The sequence below is a fragment of the Eptatretus burgeri genome, chromosome 11 (assembly GCF_056783735.1).
Source record: "Eptatretus burgeri isolate ZD-2024b chromosome 11, Ebu_testis_v1, whole genome shotgun sequence".
Lineage (NCBI taxonomy): Eukaryota > Metazoa > Chordata > Myxini > Myxiniformes > Myxinidae > Eptatretus > Eptatretus burgeri.
This window is the reverse complement of record NC_140971.1, coordinates 79,957,112-79,981,123: the sequence shown is the minus strand read 5'-3', so window position 1 is coordinate 79,981,123 and position 24,012 is coordinate 79,957,112. Positions and strand designations below refer to the sequence as shown.

General features: G+C 45.5%; 1 protein-coding gene across 1 annotated transcript in view; it reads right to left on the bottom strand.

Moving 5' to 3' along the window:
* Window positions 1-24,012, bottom strand: part of LOC147017465 (ras-related protein Rab-10-like) — a 38,148-nt gene that overhangs the window by 3,832 nt on the left and 10,304 nt on the right. Inside the window, exons 2-5 of the mRNA XM_085847169.1 lie at window positions 23,492-23,552; window positions 9,953-10,091; window positions 8,892-8,981; window positions 1,658-1,759 (exon numbers count right to left, since the gene is read on the bottom strand). Coding sequence (XP_085703295.1) covers window positions 1,658-1,759; window positions 8,892-8,981; window positions 9,953-10,091; window positions 23,492-23,552 — 392 coding nt within the window. The remainder of the gene's footprint in view (window positions 1-1,657; window positions 1,760-8,891; window positions 8,982-9,952; window positions 10,092-23,491; window positions 23,553-24,012) is intronic.

Below are 24,012 nucleotides of genomic sequence, written 5' to 3'. Positions count from 1 at the left end.
GCGAGGGAGTGAACGCGAGGGAACGAGGGCGAGGGAGTGAACGCGAGGGAACGAGGGCGAGGGAGTGAACGCGAGGGAACGAGGGCGAGGGAGTGAACGCGAGGGAACGAGGGCGAGGGAGTGAACGCGAGGGAACGAGGGCGAGGGAGTGAACGCGAGGGAACGAGGGCGAGGGAGTGAACGCGAGGGAACGAGGGCGAGGGAGTGAACGCGAGGGAAAGAGGGCGAGGGAGTGAACGCGAGGGAAAGAGGGCGAGGGAGTGAACGCGAGGGAAAGAGGGCGAGGGAGTGAACGCGAGGGAAAGAGGGCGAGGGAGTGAACGCGAGGGAAAGAGGGAGAAAGAGTGAACGCACATGCTTGGTGGTGGCTTAATGGTTAGGGTGGTGGGCTTGGGATCCCAGGATCCTGGGTTCACATCCTGCTCAGCTGTTGAATCAATACCAGGTGAGGTTGACTCTGCCTGTCATCCTTCTGAGGTCGGCAAAATAAGTACCAGCTTGCTGGTATCCTGCGTCGGAGTGGCGACCCATCCAAGATTGTGCCCAATAGCCTAAGAGACTGCTTCGGCAGCAACAACGCTCTGCAGAGCGTATGGTCTCAATGGATGGAGTGAATGCGTGAGTGTGTGCACGAGAATGTTTTACATTTTTCTTCAAAAGGTTCTTTTCATCTTTTGCTCACCTGGACTCTAATCAGGTCAGCTTATGTGATCGAGCAGTGTCTGTAGGTGAGCAACTCACTTATTCAGTCCGAAAAACACTTCAGTCATTATCACTTGAACAAAACAAAACAATTTGGATGAAACTTGGCAACAAGCTTCATATCTGATCCCTTCAAAAGGTGTATTCACCACTTTAAAATCTGCACTCATTAAGGGTGTTCCGGGGATATTTTGAACCCCCTCCCCCATCCCTCTCAGAAAAAAAGGTATTTGCTCTGTTCTCCGAAACTAAACACACAATTTTGATGAAACGTTGAAACGAAACGTGAGCACAACCTTCATCACTCGCGATTAAACAGGTGTGAGTTGATTGACTTTCTCATGGAAGAATGGTGTCGCATCCCTCCTGCAGAATTTCAGATGCTGTTGGACTCGATGCCATAGCGCACACAGGCCGTACTGGCCACACATGGTGGCCCAACGCCATATTAAGTGACTTAACATTGGTGTTTTTTTTGTCCATTACCTGTACATCAATTTCATCCAACCGTTTTCCCTCCAGATCCGCCTCAAAATCGGTCAGTATAATAACTATAATACTAACGAAAACAATAGGGCTTTCCAGCCAGTTGGCTTGAAGCCCTAATAACCAGAGTTGGTGTCAAAGCCACCCAATGCTCACCTGTTTATACATTTATCGTTTTTAAAAGACTAGTCTAATAATATATTTTTATAAAGCATTGCAGTGAAGTCTGATGCAAATAATTTTAAAGCAATATATGTATTTGTACATTGTAATCAGTAAAAAAGTGTGGTCGATAAAAACATTAGAAAGGAAATAACTTTCACCAAAAACTTTAACATTTTCACGCTCACGCTCACGCCGGGGCTATCACTATCGCTCTCTGTTCTTCGAACAGGCGAGCTAAAAATGGCATTTCTCTTCTAACAGATACCAAGAATGGACAACTACTGCAGAGGAAATATGGACAAACCTTTTTTAGAATGTCCTCGGCCAGTGTGAGGAAAGCCTTCTCAATGCTCACGTTCGCTTTGGCACTCGTCTCATAAAATCGGATGCCGTGCTCGCGAGCGATCTGGAACACAAGAGGGAAATCCCAGGCAGGGATTCCAAAATGAAATTATTTGCCAAAGAATCAAAGAGAAGTGCATTTCAAATTATTTTGAGAGCTTTCCGCAACAAAAACAACAAAAGACAACATTCAGCAAGGCAAAAATAGAGGCCCTCCACCCTCACACTTGAAAGATGGTAGGGCATGGTACAAAGCGGTGCTGTTAATTCACGTAGCTAGCTGGACTGACAAGATCAATCAAAAATTCTACAATAGCACAGACAGATTGTGAAATTTAGAAAAAGGAATAAGCCCTAATGGACTGGCAGGATAGTTTAGAGGTCTGTTTACTTGCCTCAAGCTGTCTAGCCGAGGTTCAAATCTCGACTCAGCTATAAACTCTCCTCCTGATGCTTCACATGCCATGCATGATGATGCATCGATGTGTGTGCCATCCCTCAGATGGACATTTAACCAAGTATCCCATATTGTAGCATCGGTTGACGAATCTTAAACATCCCACGGCGTCTTTCGTGAAGACTATATTAGTTATCACTGGCACCCTGAACGAATTACAAATTGCTACGTCAACTGCAGCAAGTGTTTTTGTCTTCTGGGATACCCCTTAACGGAGAACCCAAACGCTCAGACCACCTCGACACGAATCTATCCCTCGATATCGAAATGTACTTCTTATTCAGATTAGCTGCGAAATCACACATGGAAGTAGACCAACCACCAGATCAGTACTGTGTACGGGTTATATCGTGGTAAGAGTTAACTAAAACAATAAATAATTTTCGATTTTCCACAAATATGTCTGGTCGATATGTCCTTGGTAGTTGTGTATCAATACAAACTGAGATAGTTTCATGCGACACCAATGGCCAAAAGACCCTGAGTTTGCCAAAATTGGACAAGGTTTGTCTGAAATACCCAAGTGTGGATTGGGCCGAGAAAATGTTCACTTTTATGCTCAGAACACTGTTATGAAACAAAAGAGATGGCAAGATCTTGTGGTCATCTGCCACGATTGGGAGGGGATGCCATCCCCACAATTAAGTGGAAGAAACAGCCATCGCTCGAAACTAACACCATCTCGACCCAGCTACCAGCATATGTACACGGAAAATGTCAGCGGTGGATCAATAACCGATTACCAATGCCTGGCAGTTACCATAAGAGCACCTGGAAATAATTATCCATGATTAACCAAAATTTCTGCAAGTCAAATGAACCACCGTCGATGTATTAGTGGAGAGAAAGTATTACCATCTACTCCGAGAGGATTTGACCTCGGACGCCAAAACTTTCAGGGTACCCAAACCCCTCCACAATCCATCATCAGTCATCAATCATCACCCCCACAATACCCACAACCATCCCACCCCTCCACCATTAATCATCACCCCACAAGACCCACCACTACCTCAGAATCCCCCATTCACTGGAGAGACATTGACGCCTCATGGACATAACGATTGGACATGGCACGGACACAAATGGTGTCCCGAGAAAGTCTGAAACAGGACAATCCCTTAACACACAAAACACCTGGTCAGCCTGCGATGGTGGGACAAAGCACTCGTTGCCAATTTTGCCAGTGATGTCAGGCAATGATGGGTATATCTGCTCGAGTCATTATATATATATATATATATATATATATATATATATATATATATATATATATATATATATATATATATATATATATATATATATATATATATATACATACACACACACACACACACACACACACACACACACACACACACACACACACACACACACACACACACACACACACACACACACACACACACACACACACACACACACATACACACACACACACACACACACACACACACACATTTATCAATCAATACAAAATCCCTTACTTGTAAAAAGTTAATTGAATGGAATTTTAAAATATATAAATATATAAATAAATAAAACCCGACCGAGCTGAAGTGATCAAGTGACCAGTGCTTTCACCTTCACGAACACTTTTGCCTTCCTCTGAATTGCTCGTACAAGGCTCGAAACGAAACGGCTCCACAATTCCCCCAAAAGCGTTTCCATCACTAATTTTTTCTGCAATCGTTCCTTTAAAATCACACTGATGACTTTCAACATACTGAAAACCTTTAGAGTTGCTAATGACGGTGGAATCGGGATCAGAATCGGAGCTTGACATGCACCGTTTCTCTATGCAAACCACCATCTTGGATCCCCCAAAGAAAAGAAAAAAAAAAGAAAAAAAATTGCATTTGGGTTCCCCCTCAAGACCAGCTTGAACTGCTTGCTTTATCATAGTGTGGTTGTCAACTGGTTCAGCAGCTCCTTCAACCATAAACAAACAAATTCATTCCCAGATTGCTCGCACGTCATGTGTCGCCGGATGGCCCTCCACAATTGCACAAATATATCATTTCTGGGGAGCACGTTGATCAAGAAATTAACAAGTTTCGTAAAATATAGATAAAAATATGCCATCCAATAACACATTGTTAAGTTTGTGGAGGGGGGTGTTTATACATTCCGAACTGCTCAATGGGAATATCTAGAGTAGCATGGTCTGTGTACATGTAATGTAGTTAACCAATATCAATGTAATAAGTAGGGAGATGTTAGCTTCAGAATTGTCTTCTTTGAATGTGTACCATACAGAGGGTGGTGTGTGGTAATAGTTAGTTAGGGATTATGGTGAGGTAATTGTGCATATAACCTCTATGTCAACCTCCACCAGTGGCACCAGGAGACTTTGCAAGCAAATGGGGTGGAGCTATAGACGCCTTCGGGGGGGGGGCAGAGTTTTTCGTTGCCCTGGGGAGAAGGAAGAGCCTAATCGGGTGGGTGGGGATTCAAGAGAGAGGACGGGAGAGTCTGAGGTGAACACGATGTGAAGAGAACAGACTGAGGAAAAAAAAAGAAAGAGGACCATCAAGTTCGAAGACAGTTGTGAGGTGGTCGTCCTGCTTGCTTGTCCATTTTCATCTCATCGTCCCCTCATTGCCTGTTCATCCACATTACCACCAGAGCTGAACTCCCTGGTTTTTGTCCCTTTCACAATCAGTGATTGAGTCTGGTGTGTGGCGTTTTGTATTTCTTTAGATTCATTTTTCTTCCAGTACACAATTATTTATCAATTGTCCCCCTTTCTTCCATACCACAACCTGCCATTGTATCCCTCCACCAGTCAATCTTACCCTGGTTGTTTATGGTTTCAGGAATAAACCCATTGGTTTAAAAAGCTTTAAGGTTCTAGTGTTTCTCCTCACGATCCGCACGCACATTGTCCGCCATCAATTCGTAACATCGTCTGAGGGAGTAAAAAAAAAAAAAAAAGCCAGTTCGGCTCATCCGCCCAGCGCCGGTGTTAATCGACCTGGACACAACAATATTGTTACGAGGGTGGAAAGAAGGGAGAAATGCCAAATGCTTAGGTGGTGTACAAGGGTGGTAAGTGCTGTTTAAGTGTCCCATGCTTCAGTTTGGGTTTTCTTTTATCTCCGAGTTACACCACCATTTTCAAAAAAAAAAAAAAAAAAAATTTAAACACCTTTCACTAATGTGTTGTAATCAAATTGGACGAGTGTTCCCAATATCGGAGGCTCCACCTCCATGGCAAAGAACAGGAGATATCCTTTTTTTTTGGAAAGAGGTAATACATGAACTATTTTGCAGCGTAAATGGTTGCTATGGTGAACTCCTGATGCAAAGTACATTGTCATTATGAACAATATCGGGCACCCCATGTATCTATATCTCACACACACTTTGGTGTCTTGAAAACGTGTGGTCGCTTAAAACCCTGCCCAGATTCTGAAGTACCTGCACCCAAAATTTGGGGCCTCGAGGTGCTACGGTTCGACCGTGAAAGAATAACGTACAAATGCACAAACACAAACACAAACACAAACACTTGAAAATATGTATGCATTGTATAGATTTGCAACACCTCCTCTCCTCTTAGTTAGATGTCTAAATGTGTCAACGTGTAGGCCTTTGTCAGATAGTTCTGTAGCCTCTGTGTGGTTTAAGGGGATGGGTCATGTGTATTTATTTTGCCTCTGCTGCTTGTGAATCATCAATTCATTAAAGCTTGTATGAGGAAGCCATTGTTGCCACTGAACAGATGAAACTGGCCCGAGAGCATAAAAAGGGGCACATTGCTAGCTAGCTACCAAAGGGGGGTATCGCTCCTCTCTCCTGCAAAATTGTGCAAGCTTCCAATACCGCTCAGCTAGCTTGTGGACTTCAATCCTGTCATGACATCTATCCTTGAACCCCCAACACCCTCATAAGCGGGGCTGGGACTTCATGGGACACACGGTTACACCACCCCCAAAATAATGGTGTCGACAGCGGGATAAGGACACGAGAGGAACAGACTAGACCTTATGCTGTTACATTTGGCTGTCAATTCAAGGAGAGGGAGGAAATCACTAAGGAACGACAATGGGAATTGTATGAAAGGTTACACAAGGAGGAATGGAAACTCCAAAAAAAAAGAAAAAAGAAAAGACAAGGCACTGTAACAGGTAAAGCAGATGGAGAAGAATCTTATGAAAGTCAAAAAAAAGGAGACAGGAACAAAAGGAGAGTCTTAGGAGGATGGTGGAAGAAAATGTCCAACATAATTGAGGAATCCAGCAGAAAGTGCATGAAGGAAGTGGAGGAAAAAAAAAAAAGTAACGAGATAATGCGAGCCCGTCAAGAGATTCATGGATGGAAAGAAACAGCTGAGTCGGAGTGGAAAATAAGGAAGTGAGGAACAAAACTGCAGGAGAAAAAAAAATAATAATAATTAAGATTGAGGAGATGTAGAAAAGGAGAACAAGAAAAGCAATGAAGAAAAAAAAGGGAACATTAGTTGAGGAAAAGCATACAGAAAATAATCAAACATGAAAAAGAAGCTGCGGGAGTAGCTGAATAAGCAGCAGGCTAACACGTGCATCCTACAGAGATTGCTACAGTGTGCCGAGGAAGAAACACGATGCTCGGAGCATCAGCTAAAAGAACAAATGAGAACAAGGGCACAACTGGGGAAGGATGTGGAGAACTTGCAATGTTGGTTTAATAAGCCCAAGCAGGAATATGATCACCGAAACATGGTAGGAGGAAAGCTGACCAGGAAAACCAAGAGGAGAGTGAACTAAGGGCTTGTGGAGACATTAGTTGGGGGAAGCAGGAGATGAGCTGTGTGAGTGAAATGAGGGAGATTACAAAGCATGAACTACAGCAGACAGAAAAGAAGATGGAAGAAATGATGAAGAAAAGAAGGACGAGACAAATAGAAGCAAAGGGACCACAACTTGCATCAGGAAATGGATGCAAATGGAAGCACAGCTGAAGGCAAGGGAGAGGCTGGAGAAAAGATGAAAAACCAGTGAGCTGAGCTGGAGCAGGAGAAGCAAAAGAAATGTGAATTGCCTAACAAAATGGAGGCTGTGGCACCAGCACCTCAATTGGAGGCAGTAGTTCAGCGGGACTTGGTGGCCATGGTCCAGGGGCTAAAAGGAAAATGGAACAGACCCTGTCTGTTGGGAAAGTGATTATAATTTTAGCAATTGGTCAGGAATGATTACTAAAGGAGCCCATGCATAGTTAGGAAGGAACCAATTATGGTCAGAATGATGTGAACAAGATTGATAAAAAGGAGAACAAAAAAAAAAAAGTTGTCTTCAAGTTTTCAGAAAAGCTTTGCGCATCAACGTAAGGAGACATGGCAAAGAGAGAGAAGGTGCAGGGAACTGAAGAGAATCGAGAGTGTGAAAAATGGTGAGAAAAACACAGAGCAGATTGATGCTTAGAGCAGTGTTGAGGTTCTGGAAAGGGCACAGTTTGGCTTTGCGATTGGGTTCCCAGGGCTGCAATTCTGGAGGGCTCGGGTTGGTGGTGTGGACAGAGCAGGCAATGTGAAGCCGAGTCAAGGGGTCACAAACTTCGATCAAGCTCTGATGCAATGAAAGAATCGAGTCACAGATGATTACGGTGGGGATTACCGAGGGGACGTAGTTTTGGGTCCGTTGGGGAGGTTGAACAGGCACAGAGTTGGGGCAGTTGCTATAATTGAGATAATGTTAATGACCGACCATGTGGAGAGATTTGAGGATGGAATGGGGAACTCCTTTGCACCGGGGGGGGGGGTGTCTAAATCGCTTCACTAGTTAGGGCTAGTTGCCCCAAGGTGGTTTGCCTTACCTCTTTCGCAATGCAATGGGGAGAGGATTTTTGTTGGGAGAAAAAAAAACAAAACAGTCAACTGAGATAGAACCAGTGGATTGGATAAGACCCAAGATCCCTGTCCTTGCACCCCCCACCCCCAACCCCAAACACCTCACAATTGGGGCTGGAACTGTATCGGACTCAGGGTTGCTGACGCTATCCCCGTAATAATATTACATCCATTTACAGTTGGAAAACTACATTGTCTAACCGGTAAGAATCACATGACTATGACACTTATTTGAATCAAGTGTATCAGCGTTTCAGATTTCACCTTTTTTGTTTGAGCATTGCATTCCAAATCCATTTTATTTTCTGTTGAAAGTTCTCACAAAATCAAATTAAAAGCTGCCGTTTCCGCAATGGACGACTCACTTGAATAATATTATTTACCGAAAAAAAAAATAAGAAAAAAATTATAAAAAATTAACGGGGGAATTGTTTTTTAGAACTTTTGAAAAATTATTATTTTCCTTCTGGTGCAACTAGATTGGGGAATTACCGAAAGTCCCACCTGAATCACGACGGCTTGATAAAGATGACACTTTCAATTTCCTCACCAAGCAAAGGAAAGCAGTCATGCAAGCAAGGCTGTCAGATAAGGCAGGCTTTCATGGCATTAAAGAGGATGAAGAAACAAAAATATAACAACACGATTGTTGTGCAGTTATTATTCTCCCAACCCCCACCCCCCGCACTCCTTCCATTCTACATCAGAAGTAATGCAAAAAAATAGGAGGTGGGCCGAACCTCCTCGCCTCTCGACCCACTACTGAATGGAACAGAGCAGATTGTTTCTCACAATTATGGCTCTGGTTACATGGAAAACCATACCACCACCCAGATAACCCGAAAGGAGAACCCCCCCCCCAAAAAAAAACCACAACAAAATGACTAAATAATTGACAAATCATACCTGTTCCCCTTTCTCCCGAGACACCATACGCTTCTCTTCCATGTCACACTTGTTGGCGAGCAGCATTCTCTCCACATCCTCGCTAGCATGCTGGATACACAGTCAAAACGCACCAAACACAGATCGAGAGTGAACAGAAAGTGAATTGGAGTTAATCTCATAAAAGTCAATTAGTAGAAAATAAAAGGTGAATACACAAATGGCCTAAAAAGTAAAGGGGCAAACATTCTTGAAACTCAGTACTGTATATATTTGAACAATCATAGGATGACCTGCAAACAGAAGATGCATTTTTCTTAAAAAGGAAAGGGGGTGGGGATTGGGAGTGGAGTGGGTGGGGTTCTCCTAAAAATACAATTGGGATGCTAGACATCTCAAAAAACTAAAAAGGATTGGGAGGCAGGTTGTAGGGGTCCTCACAGATTCATGAATGAGTTTGTTGATTGTGAAATGTGCACCAAAACTATTCAATGAATAAAAGTCATCACGGAGTATGGTAGTACTCCATATGTAGGGATGGGACAGCGGTGGGGGGGGGGGGGACAACAACAAAAAAAATGGCTCGCTCCATCAAATGTGTACAAAATGATATGCGGAAAAAGCTACTATACTATTTAAAAATAAACAAAATGACGTTGCTGTGCGAGGTAGATGTCGAGCATAGTTATAATGCCGGCATAAAAGAGACAATAATTAAAAAAAAAAAGGTTCAAAGGTTCAAGCCTGCAGTATTGTCTCTCTTGACCCCAAAGTAATCCCAATCTCAAACCAGAAAGCAGTAAAAGGATGGCAGCAAAGGTGAACCGATACTCAGAAAAACACCAATGACAATTCAGATTACTCTACAATCTGCTCGTGCATCGAGTAGCCACTTCTGATAAATTCTGAACCGTTGTCATAAGAGTATGAAGCTCCCCGAAGTTGCGCCTCAGAAAAATAAACTAGAATCTCCATGGAACATTGCAGTAAAGTCTCAACACACCCGTAAACCTGTTGATCTCTTTGGTTATATTAAAAGGGGGCTCAAAACTTATGGCAGTCATTCAGTTTGCAGTACAAACCTCATCAATGTTGCGAAGCCACTTGCTGATGTTTTCAAAGCTCTTGCTGTTAGTGATGTCGTAGACAAGCAGTATCCCCATGGCACCACGGTAATAAGATGTAGTGATGGTATGGAAACGTTCTTGGCCTGCAGTATCCCTAAGCACAGGCCACATGAACACATGAGTGCGTGCGTGATTATATATAGTTGCGGAGATGGCGTTGAGGTGAAAGGAGATAACGTAATATAGTTATTTCATTATTAAATGTTCAGCATAAGAGTATGGTATTTCTGCAGAAGTATGTCTTGACAAATTTAATTGTGATCCTTCCATCCTCTGTTATTTCTTCATTAAATATTTATTTTAAAAAGGCATACAAGTTCTTAAGGCTGCTAAGCTGGCAAGTAGCATAACTGCAAGAGCTGGAAACAAAACAAAAATAATAATAAATAAATAAATAAAAACATGTTACGGCAGCTAATTAATGGAACTGTTGGTCCCGGGGCTTTATTAATCTGCGCTGGGGCTGTTGTGAAAATTGTGAAAAAGTTAGGCGGATGATAAAAGAGCTTGAGATCGGCAAATGATAGAGCACTGGAGAACGCTCACAAAGGGGGCTGAAAGAAGAGATTTAACAAGGCAGACGCGGATCAAATTGCTGCCTGAAGACCGAACGGGAGTTTTGTTTTGCCTCGGTGCTGCTGGATGCGCCGAGCCTGCAGAGAAGGCTTCTGTGTAGTGCTTCACAGAACAAGTTGCATCCCTTGTTCGTTCTTTCCTCGGTGAGCGTGCAGAACGATCACTCGCACTCACCCCCCTCTGGAAGCGAACTACCTCCAGACTCTTTCGTTACCAGGAGCGACCTCCAGGTTTGCCGATCATCTGTTTGTGAATTCCCGAATTTATCATGGTATTTGTGGAGTGAATGGATAAGGTAAACGGTGAAGCTGAATCAGTTATCGTGGGCATGGGGGAAATCACAACTCAATCAAATAAATGATTATAGTACAGGACCGTACATTGAATCTGTAATTGCCTGTTGATACGTGCTTTTCTCTCCTCCAATGTCCCTTCCCCCATTTATCATATCTGATTACTTCCATTAACATGCATCAGCTGCTTCGAAGTTCATCATTAGCTATTAATCCCAGCATGGATAAAAGGCACGACTGTGGGAAATTGGTGCCGTTACCTCACATGAGGCTTTATAAAACCACTGCCGGATCGTCTAAGCTTCATCCTGTTTATAGGGCAATCTGGACAGAGCGTCAGATTCTTGTTAGAGCTTTCTGTATGCCAAAAACCGAAGTAAAGATCTATTCGGCTTTCCCGGTGGATGGCGTATGGTCTCTTTCGAATATCCGTCACTAAATTGGTGATTGGGCGGGTGGAGGATTTGACCTCAAGTGATAGTGAGTGTGCGCAAGCTAAAAAGAGCAAATCTCATGGGGTAGAAGTTCTTGGCGAACACTAACAAGCGGACTATGCTGGGCCAATAGAGGATAAGACAGATGAACTGGTCGGAAACATCTCAAACCTTAACAAGCACATTTAATCAACACATCAATTCAAAATCAAAGCACATTAATGCGCCGTCAAAACAACACAACGACTGGTATTTATAATTAAAGCAACAGAAGCACATTCAAAAAACACATGACAAAAGTAATTATCTTAACACTTAGGGAAACCACTTAAAACAATCTTATCGATTGCAACACACAGGATATGACAAATCATCAATCAACTGGGAAAGAAAGGCAAGAGTATGAGAAGATGGAGAGAAGAGTTGAGTTTGGTACGACTGGCTCACCCAATACACAGTGCAGGCCTGCATTGGTCCCAATGTGAATGAGGGGCGGGGGGAGTGTGTCGGTTTGATGTGCAGAGTTCATGGGTTGGTACAGAAGAGACAGCAGATCAGCACTCCACGGAACCCATTACCACCTCGTTCAGAGTTGTGTGAAGGCGATTAAACTCCAGTCGAGGCAGAGTCGAGCAGGCATATTGTTGCAGGGCTGGGTATCGGCTGCGAGCATGACCGCTAGATGGAGCAGCAGAGTCGGCTCCACCGATCATCCGGAACTTAGATCGTACTTTTTCGGAAAACTCTGAAAAGTACGGGTCCCTTTCAGACCGAAGTTTCGCCAATAGGTAGACCACGTGGGGTCGGGTCGATTGCCAATTTCAATTTACCTAAATACCCACGTCGGCCAACTACCGGGGAAATTCATTCTCGACGGTGCTCGTACGAGTCAAGCCATTAGTGGGCCCAAACCGTGCGCAACCTGAGCGGACGGTTGCCGAAGTCCTGTCGGTCCAGATGTCCACTTACAGCAGCACAACGGCCTGGCTAATTTCCCAATACGCAGCACGCTAAGCCAATGGAGGGAAGGGACACGAACAAGCTGAAACATTCACAATTGGGGATATTTATTCACAATTGGGAAAAGGGGAGCGCATAAGGGCAGAGTTGAACCGATTAAAAGAAACGCACGTATGTACAGCACGGCACTTAACAATTCACTACTTATAGGTCATGTGGAGGTGGGTCGGTTCATTCAGTTTCGTTGTGCAGATCACCAATCTAAACGAAATTCACCCTGTACATTCATGAGAATACCATTGAAATTCCTAGTTGTTTCCATATGCACAAGTTGACACACCGACAGTTATTACCATTTGAAATTACCGCCGTGAAGTGGGCATGGCATGCTTGAAATCGCGGAGGAAACGACAAATCAAGATGGCGGCGCCCATGGTTGTCTGGTGATTGAGTGCTTTTTGGTCTTTCAACAACCAAATATGCGTTGTTTCATACACTTGGGCGGGGAGGATGATGAGAAAGTGACGCAATTCACGGATAAGAGCTAGCGTAAGGTATGCGAGTGTGCGAAGGCTTGGTGCGACGCCACAGATAGTGAAACTATCAACAAATGCCGTTTGCTGGCTGATCAAATTATGAAACTGCTGCCAATGACTGATCCTCCTGCGGATGCCGGCCGTCACCGGTTCTGCTATGCGTCGTTTTGTAACAAGGATCATATAAAACGTACTGAAGCCAGGAAAAGGAAATCAGAAGCCAGCACTACTGCAGTTTCTGCAAGAGCCAGTGAGGTGGTGGGCGGACTAGAAGAAGAGGGGCACTCACTTATACCACAAAATACGTAGAAAATCCCTCAGAACCTCTGTAGAAAGGGTGGCTGGCAAATCATCTGGTGTACTGCCAAGAATTTGTGTGATATGCCAGAAAAAAGACAAATTCATCCGCGTCAAAGGAAAATCTCAACGTGATCAGTTGTCCCTGGCAGAAACACAGGATGGAGGAAAGCTGAGGGAAACTGCTGAGCAGAGGAGAGATGAACGTGATGCGAGAATGATGACAACTATAAGGGATAAAGACTGTGTGGCGCTGGCAGTTTGTTATCATCGTAAATGTTATTACGAGTATGTGAATGACACATACCACAGACAAAGTGAAAGTAAACTCCAAACTCAGAAAGTGAACTATGACTCAACATTTGACATTTTCTGTGATAAAGTAATTCAGGTAAGACTCATTGATGGAAAGCAATCTATACATATGAAGAAGTTGTGTGAGATGTTCAATGACCGACTCAGAGTAGGCGAAGGTCAGGATAAGGCCAACTACCAGGCAACAAGACTGAAGAAAAGACTGCAGGAACGGTACCCAGACATGATTTTCTATCGTCCACCAAAAATGTCTGAGAGCGAAGTGTTGTACATGAAGGACATTGATATTGGTTCCATTGCTCAGGCTGCTGTTGTAGACAGTAGCTCTACAACAGAAACAGTCAACTGCAGAGGATGAAGCCAGCCAGGGTGAGTCAGACCTCAATTTACATGTTCTATATTCGGGAGCACTCATGGTCAGGGATGACCTGAACAAACACCAAAGTGTGGACATTACATGGTCCTACTTGGCAGTGGTGGAGCTAGCACTAGAGCTTATACAGGCAACTCGTACTTCGAACTGGCTGAAACACCTTGCGATCACGAGAGCATCAATGCCCTGGTACTTTGCGTACGATCACCTAAACTATGCAAGGTACTTACCCGTTTACTGGCTGGGCTAGAGCACTCCCACCCAGACACCTATCAAGCGTTCATGGACGGCAAATGGACTGCCCAACGGCATACTCGTTATGGATTTAGTAGTGTTGCATGTGATCAGATCAGAGAGCAGACTTTAAATAGGGACAGCAAGACCAGTGGAGGCATCATTGGTTACACTCAGAAAAGCACAGCTGTGAAGAAGTGGATCCTGTCCCAACCAGCACATGCAGAAATCGCTAGGAAATGCGAGTCCATGGCGGGTATCCACGACGAGCCCCGAACGAGAAAGGATTTGGATGTATCGAGCTCGAAGAAGAACGAATCAGTGGTGGTAGAAGTGATGGACACAGTACTTCAAATGATTAACCCTTTCTCCGGCGCTCACCTTGAACTCGTCAATATTAGTTCAGGTGTCATCGCACCGCCAGCCACTTCCGCGGACTTGATGAACGCGTATATCAAGGGAGAGAATGCTGTCGTGCAATTCATGTGTGATCGGCTTCTCTCGGGTGAGGTCCCATTCTTCAGTCCGATTTCGAAGGCCAAATTGGCAACTTTCTTGAAGGCGCGAGGCGAGTCGGCGACTCCCCACCAGCAGACGCTGAAGGTTGAAATTGCGAATGAACGTCGTCTTTTCACACGACTGCTGTTGATTGGCGAGTAAAGCAATGTAACACTCCATGATCTGCTCGCGTACCCACTGGCGAACACATCTTTCCCGCTGGCATCCGGTGATGGTTCGATTGCTAAGATGGACAAAGCCAAACTCAGCAACCATATACTGAAACTGTGGCCCGATTGCCGTGTGGACGCTCGGCCTATCCAAGGTGCAACGATTGTGGATGGAATGGCCGTTATTCAGGAGATAAAGGCTGGTTCACTGCCTAACACTTTCGGCAAACTGGAAGAGATGGTGCTGAACATCGCAGTGGCCAAAGCACGATATAACCAATCTTCGAGACTGGACGTGGTGTTTGATACTTACCCAAGTATCAGCATCAAGTGCCTGGAGCACGCCAGACGAGCGGGCAGGACGGGCGATCTTCAGGTACGAACCATCTGCAGACGTGATCAAGCCCTTCCAAAACAATGGGCCAATTATCTCCTGAGCAGAGCCAGCAAGGAGGCGTTGATAGAGTTCATCGTCGAATCGTGGACGAGAAACATCTCTCCATCAAAACTGGGTGATATGCTGTTGTACGTCAGTCATGCCGGCAAAGGTGAGAAAAAGAACTTGAATGTGACCATGAGGAAGCTGACACGAAGCTTCTGCTACATGCCGCTCACGCGGGACAGAATGAAGAGTCGGTGCGCATAGAGAGTTGACACTGATGTGTATGTGTTGGCATTGGCTCACTCGAAGTCGATTCGGGCGCGAAATTTCCATCTGGTCACAGGAAGTCCCAAGGACATTATCGTCGTTGACATTAGGAAGCTGAGTAATGCCCTGGAAAGTTCTGTCTGTGATGCGTTGATAGGTATGCACAATTTCACGAGGAGTGATACCACCAGTGCATTCCATGGTAAGGGCAAAACAAGGCCATTTGACTTGATGATGAAGGGTCCCCATCTCATCACCTGTTTCGGGAGCATTGGTCGAGAATTCACGCTATATCAGAATATCATTCACAACCTGGAACAATTCGTCTGCGCCATGTACAATCAGCCGACCATGAAGAGTGTGGATGAGGCTCGCTACAAGCTATTCTGCAGCCAGTCGCTGGGAGAACAGAAGTTGCCGCCTACAAGGGACGCTCTGATGCTGCATTGCAAAAGAGTGAACTATCAGTTTGCGATCCACCACCGCGTGACTGAGAGGTTTATAGAAGCCCCTTCTCCTACATTTGACGGATGGATGGAACGCAACGGAGCACTGACTTCACTGGCTGAACAAACCACCAGCGCCGAAGGAACTGCTAGAGGCGACGAAATGTAATTGCAAGAAGACGAAATGCAAGACCAACCAGTGTTCTTGCCGGTCATAAGGACTGTCCTGCACAGAGTGCTGTGGGTGTCAAAACTGCGCCAACGATTAACAGACCCATGCAGAAATGGAACTTATGGATGATGAAAGCGGAACTGACGATGATTCCGACGACGAACTGTGAATGCAGGTGTCACACTGCTTTTGCTGTGGTGATCTACTACACAGTGGTATTCAGGTTGGTTAGCATGTAATAGTGGACTTGAGTTTTGTAATAGCAGCAGTCAAGAGCCGAGTTCAGCAACCACTTCAGAGCAAGAAATACTGGAGTTCTAAGACAGTAATCCTCTTGTGGCGGTTCGACTCTTTATCAGGCTGAGTCGCGCAGTCTCTGTCTTTGATTTAATCCGTAATAGCCAATGTAACTGTCTTTAATTGGCACTGTAACTGCCTTTAATAGTCAATGTAACTACCTTTAATAGCCAGTGTGGCTGCCTTTTAAGCAAAAAGTTGCCTTGGTCAATTTGAAGGTCTGTCTGGTCGGTCCAGACGTTTTCGGCGGTAAAAATATGTAACTGCTTCGGTTTACGACCTTTAATAACAGTGAATAGGGCTCTGTATAAACATTGTTACGTCTGAGGGGGGGGGGGAGGGGGTATGCATTCAAAGAGTAATTAGGATGTTTAATTAGGTTTGCCATACTGTACGAGTTTAGCAGGATCTCGATGTAATAAGTAGCAATTCAGTGGTGATAAGTTGTCTAGTAAATGTCCATTTCTTTAAGGGGGAAATGATAATTGTCACGTAATTAGATAGGGAGACAGGTTAGGGTAAGTGTGTCTTCGTAAACCCTTTTAGTATTCCCTGTAGGCTTGCCATGATGTAACAGGACAGTGCTGCGGATGGCTCCGCCCCTTGATCACGATTGGCGGAAGGCGACTGCGGAGGGCCAATAAAATGGCTCGACTGGAAGTGACGAGGACTCGAGTATATAAAGGTTCTGTTCGGGAAAAGAAGTGGAGGAAGAGTCATAAAAAGAAAGCGTCTGGTCGAGGCTGGGGTCTCGGAGCGCGCTCTCTTGTTGCGCTGGTTCGTTCCTCGATTCGTCGTCCCTTATGGCCTTGCTGTGCCTCGTGCCTCACCTCGGTTGGCTCTGGAGTTCTGCTGGCTCGGAGTACGGGACCGAACGGCGGGCGGACCTGCCTCCCTCTCCTGCTCGCATCTTGGCACCAGAACTGGCTCCCAGGCGGCTGTGAGCGGTCTTGGGCCTACACCAGGAGGTCAACACCACCAGGAACAGCACCACGGTGTCTCCTGCCCCTGACGAGCGCAATGCCAGCTCGTCCGGCACCAATCCAGGGACTGTTGCGGCGACACCACGGGCCAGCCTGACCACCAGGACCAGCTACGGTGTGCGTGTGCGTGTGCGTGTGCGTGTGTGTACCTGGCGCCTTAGAGGGTTTGAGATTTGTATATCCATTGGAATTGTTTGCGTTTTCCCCACGCCCGAACCCACACCACCATCCCGTCGAATCGCCCCGGATCCCTCCTCTTGCCGAGTCTTATTATTATTTCTGGTTAGAGAAATAAACATTATTAACTCAGTGAAAAGCGACTCGTGCCACCTTCCTCGTCCCGTTTGCTGTAGAGCAATTAAAACCGCCATCTTTGGGTTATAAAAAAAAAATAAACCGCCTCCATCGTTTCGGCTCATTCTACGTTGGCGGGACTGTTCAAGTCCCGTGGACGTCACAATATTGTATCATTTTAAGACCTCACAAGAGTTTTCTTTGACGTACATATCAGCCTAACCTTGATTCTTCATTTATGTGTCAAAATCGTGCTTTCATGTTCGGTGTATCTATATTATGCCTGGTGTTGGCGCAGTGGTTCGGGCAGTGGCTTGGGACCCAAAAGGTCCTGAGTTCAAGCCCCGTTGGGACACTGAATTAATATATATATATATATATATATATATATATATATATATATATATATATATATATATATATATATATATATATAAACCAAGTCGAAAACACCAGGGGGTTGACTCAGCCTGCCATCCTTCCAAGGTCGGCGAAATGAGTACCAGTTGTACTGGGCCCGGTGTATGCCCCGGTTAGAATAGGTGGACATACTGTGTGTGCAAGAGACCAAATGGATGGGGAGTAAGGCTCGGAGCATTGGAGGTGGTTTCAAACTGTTCTACCATGGTGTGGATGGAAGGAGAAATGGTGTCGGGGTAATCCTGAAGGAAGATTATGTCAAGAGGGTATTGGGGGTGAGGAGAGTGTCTGACCGAGTGATGAGTGTGAAGTTGGAAATTGAAGGGGTGATGATGAATGTCATCTGTGCATATGCCCCACATATGGGGTGTGAGATGGAGCATAAAGATTTCTGGAGTGAGTTAGATGAAGTGGTGGAGAGTGTATCCAAGGATGAAAGAGTGGTGATTGGAGCAGATTTCAATGGGCATGTTGGGGAAGGGAATAAAGAGGATGAGGAGGTGATGGGTAGGTACGGTCTCAACAAGAGAAATGTGGAAGGGCAAATGGTGGTAGAGTTTGCAAAAAGAATGTTAATGGCAGTAGTAAATACGTATTTCAAGAAGAAGGAGGAACACAGGGTGACATACAAGAGTGGAGGAAAGTGCACACAGGTGGATTACATCTTAAGCAGGAGATGCAACCTGAAAGAGATTAGTGACTGTAAGGTGGTGGCAGGGGAGAGTGTAGCTCGACAGCATCGATTGGTGGTCTGTAGGATGACTTTAGAGGTGAGGTTGAGGAAGAGAGGGAGGGCTGAACCAAGGGCCAGATGGTGGAAGCTGAAGGAGGAAGACTGTTGCGTGAAATTTAGGGAGGAGGTGAGACAGGCGTTGGATGGTGGTAAAGATGGGTGGGATGATTGGGCAACGAGAGCAGAAGTTGTGAGGGAGATAGCTAGGAAGGTACTTGGTGTGACATCTGGACAGAGGAAGGAAGATAAGGAGACTTGGTGGTGGAATGAGGAAGTACAGGAAAGTATAAGGAAGAAGGGGTTGGCGAAAAAGAAGTGGGATAGTCAGAGAGATGAAGAAAGTAGGCAGGAGTACAAGAAGTGGCGGCAAAAGGCAAAAAGAGAGGTGGCAAAGGCCAAGGAAAAGGCATATGATGAGCTGTATGAGAAGTTGGATGCAAAAGAAGGGGGAAAGGATTTATACCGATTGGCAAGACAGAGGGACCGAGCTGGGAAGGATGTGCTGCAGGTTAGGGTGATAAAGGACGCAAATGGGAATGTGCTGACGAGCGAGGAGAGTGTGTTGAGAAGGTGGATGGAGTACTTTGAGGAGCTGATGAATGAAGAAAATGAGAGAGAGAGAAGGTTGGAAGAGGTGGAGATAGTGAATCTGGAAGTGGGGTGGATCAGTAAGGATGAAGTGAGGACTGCTATGAAAAAAATGAAAGTGGAAAGGCGGTTGGACAAATGGTATACCAGTGGAGGCATGGAAGTGCTTAGGAGAGATGGCAGTGAGGTTGTTAACCAGATTGTTTAATAAAGTCTTGGAAAGTGAGAGGATGCCGGAGGAGTGGAGATTAAGTGTACTGGTTCCGATTTTCAAGAATTAGGGTGATGTGCAGAGCTGTGGAAATTACAGAGGGATAAAGTTGTTAAGCCACACCATGAAGTTGTGGGAAAGAGTAGTGGAAGCTCGGTTGAGAGGAGAGGTGATGATCTGTGAGCAGCAATATGGGTTTATGCCAGGAAAGAGCACTACAGATGCAATGTTTGCTTTGAGAATGTTGATGGAGAAGTATAGGGAAGGCCAGAAGGAGTTACATTGTGTGTTTGTGGATTTAGAGAAAGCTTATGATAGGGTGCCAAGAGAGGAGTTGTGGCATTGTATGAGGAAGTCAGGAGTGGTGGAGAAGTATGTGAGGATCGTGCAGGATATGTATGAGGACAGTGTGACAGCGGTGAGGTGTGCGGTAGGAATGACGGACCGGTTTAAGGTAAAAGTGGGATTGCACCAAGGATCGACTCTGAGCCCTTTCCTGTTTGCAATGGTGATGGACAGGTTGACGGACGAGATCAGACTGGAGTCCCCATGGACTATGATGTTCGCGGATGACAATGATCTGTAGCGAGAGTAGTGAGCAGGCTGAGGCGAGCCTCGAGAGGTGGAGGTACGCTCTGGAGAGAAGGGGAATGATAGTCAGTCGGAGTAAGACGGAGTACATGTGCGTAAATGAGAGGGAGGGTGGTGGTATTGTGCGGTTACAAGGAGTTAAGGTGGGGAAGGTGGATTGGTTTAAATACTTGGGATCAACTGTCCAAAGTAACGGAGAGTGTGGGACAGAAGTGAAAAAGAGAGTGCAGGCAGGATGGAGTGGGTGGACAAGAGTTGCAGGAGTGATTTGTGACAGAAGGGTGGCTGCAAGAGTGAAGGGGAAAGTATATAAGACGGTAGTGAGACCAGCTATGTTGTATGGTTTGGAGGCGGTGGCGCTAACAAAAAGACAGGAAGCGGAGCTGGAGGTGGCAGAGTTAAAGATGCTGCGATTTTCGTTGGGAGTGACGAGGATGGATAGGATAAGAAATGAGTATATTAGAGGGACAGCGCAGGTAGGACGGTTTGGAGACAAAGTGAGAGAGGTGAGATTGAGATGGTTTGGGCATGTGCACAGGAGGGAAGCAGAGTGTATCGGGAGAAGGATGTTGAAGATGGAGCCGCCAGGCAGGAGGAGAAGAGGAAGGCCAAAGAAGAGGTTCATGGATACGGTGAGGGCGGACATGCGGGTGGTTGGAGTGTCAATGGAAGATGTGGAGGATCGAGCGAAATGGAGACGGTTGATCCGCTGTGGCGACCCCTAACGGGAGCAAGCCGAAAGAGGAAGAAGATGATGTTCGGTGTATCTTTAATTGCCAAAAATGACCAATTGTGTCACATCCTCGACGTGGAAACAAGTGGATTTGGACTCAGCGTCTAAAATTCTTTAAGTTTGCCAAATTTCATTCAGATTGGTGATCTGCACAACGAAAATCATTTTCTGAAGGTAATAGCGAGTACCTCCACATGGTCTATTAGCAGACTGGTGCCACGCACACGCACACACAAGAATCGGACCAAGGTGGTCTTTATTCAGACCTCCAGCCCGGAGGACAGTTGAGCTGGAGGTGAGAGTCGGTTTGACCTTTTCGCCTCGTGTGGTCTTCAAGGACCAGGTCCTCGGGGCAGAACTGGACCCCCAGCACGATCCAGACACCCTCACGACTGGGTTCCAGGCGAACGAAAGTCGGCAGGGCGAAGGCTGGCTGGAGAAGACCCTCAGTGCACCGGCCACTCCGCGCACAGATAGCTTCTTCTTGCCAGAACCCCCCGCGTACACGCAGATGCTCACTTCTTGCCAGAACAAGTCCTTTTGCGCGCAGACTGCGCCCATAATTATACCCCCCTCTTCAGAGGGGGGGGTGCCTCCTCGTGACCCTCCCTCTCTCACTGGCTGGTTTTGGCGTGCACAACTGCTCGTCGCCCTGCCATTGGCCAAACGAGCGGCAAGTCCATCGATTGGCCTGGGGGCATGGTGACGTCACGCGGACCCCTTTCCTCCCGTCGCGGGCCCTGATTGGCTGAGTGGCGGTCACCCCACCCGTAGCACGCCGATTGGTCAAGGGCAGCCGCGCGGCTCTTTCTTGAACTCCGCCCACCATGACGTCAGCCAAAGCGAGGTGAAGGAAGCGAAGTGAAGGTGAGGGTGATGCGGTGTTGTCAGCGTTGATGTTGGTGGTGTAAAAAAATAAAAGAAAAACCCTAACTAGAAAAATAACTACGCAGCTCATTTACATTTAATCACCCATTGAACAAGGGACGGGACCCAAACTGAAAACACGTACTTACCGATATAACTGATCTATAGGACCTGTATGTTGTGTGCAGTAAACTTCCAAATTCGTAACAATATAACCTCCCACTCAAAGCCGTATAGGCAGCCACCAATGCAATTGTGCAAATCTCCACTCTCAGACCCCTCAGCGGTGCTGTCTCCGTGCCCCTCAGAGGTGTTTCTGGCTCTCCCCGGCTTCACTTCCTGGCAGCTCTCCACTCGCTGGCGTGTACCTGCCTTGTATCCGGTATGGCACGGGCGTGATTTAAAGCCCTTCCCACTTGCTCACGGCATCTCCTCATTGGCCCCGGCTCATCAAAGATTGGTGTACTTCCAGACAGTTCCACAGACAGGCCAGCTGTTTGCCCTTCCGCTGTCTCGTCCGTGAAGAAGCGATGCTTATGATGGTGATGGTGTTCCACTAAAGCAAAGTGTAATGTGTGGTTTGAAATGAAAGGTTTTTAGCTGGTGAAAATAAAAAGAATGCAACCCCTTCTGTCCATCAGTTACATTCCAACTCAACTGTTATTCGTGCAGGTTTACAGGGTTATTTTAGTCGGGACCTATTTATAATAATGACTTGACGACAAATGAAGGTTTTCTACGGGAGATGGGAGTCGAACGACAAAGGAAATAAAAAAACCAATGTCACCCTCAGGGTGACCCGTATCTTGCCAAAAGGTGACCACGTGTGACTTCTTTAAGGTCACACTGAGGTGAACAGAGCTGCTATCCACCAGGAGCGACTCCTTGAGGAATATCTGCCTACGAGAGATTCCGATGAGAATCGTTCTACAAGGTAACCATGAAAAATATGCGTTTGCCTCATAACGTCACCAAATGACGTCATAATGTCTCAAGCTTGACATATCTCGAAAGCACTCACCGAGGTGTTCAATTTGAGGTACTACACGATATGGTCCCTAAAACTTGAAAATTTGACCTCAGTGTCAAATATGTTTGACCTCAGGAGCTAACCATGAAGGTCAAGGCCAATCGCCACCAAAAACTAATCAGCTGAGCACCAGACCAGACCATATACTACATTCGCATAAAGTTTGGAGATGATTCGATTAAAATTACTCAAAAAATAAGGGTTTCGTCGACCTACATGATTTACCGAAAAGTGACCTTGACCTTTATGTGTGCTGAAGGGTATTGTAATAATACTACGATATGTGTACCCACAAGAGTTTCCGATGAGAATTGTGCTCTAGAGTGATATAAAGGTGAAAAATCCAATGATTACAGACAAACAAACAAAAAAAAAAAAAAAAAAAAAAAAAAACTTACCAAGTAACAGATCTTGCAAAAACTTCGTTTTGGCAAGATAATGAAAGGATGAGCAGGTGATGTTATATAGCAAGAGGTGAAAAGGTAAAGCATTACTTAGGGAAGCATGAAATGTGGAGATGAAGAACGGCAGGGAACGGGATACTAGACTATTACTGGAAAGATGAAGAAGGGGAGGTCTGAGCTAAACCCACACAACACATATAACCCTCAAACCTCAAAGACACAGGGAGGGAAATCTAATCAATGAATCCAATTAATGACATAGCTCACTCTGGTATGCTTTGGGGGGGGGGGGTGCATTTGCAAAACCGCAACAATACATCAGTGAATGTTCCCATTCAAATGTTTTATGAAAATACAGTGTACAAATCAGTAAAGGCACCCTAATCTTACCAGATTTGCAATTTTATCTTCTTTCCTCCAAGCTCCACCGTCTTTATCTTGAAATCAATGCCTAAAAACAAAAGGACAGAAAACCAAATTGAGCAAACAGACTTGCAAGCCAGTAGGGATCGAAGTATACCAGACACATTCCGACACAGTATACCAGCATGCTGGCACTCATTTTGCCAACCTAGGAAGGATGACAGACCAAGTTAAGCCCACCTGGTATTAATTCAACAGCCGAGCAAGATTTGAACTCGGGACCCTAGGATCCCAACCCCACTACACTAACCATTAAGCCAACACCAGGCACACCACCCAACACCAAAGCCCCAATAATCATTAAGAGCAAATATGGGATGTCGACGATCAATTGCATGGTATCAGCATGCAAAAGTAACTGTATTTGGTTTTACGACTTAAAGCTGCATTATGGGTTTATAGTTTTGCAAGAAAAACAAGATTGCCTCAAAAACTCAAAGGGTTGCCCTTCTATAAAGGTTAGTACTGAATTGCACACAATATTTTTA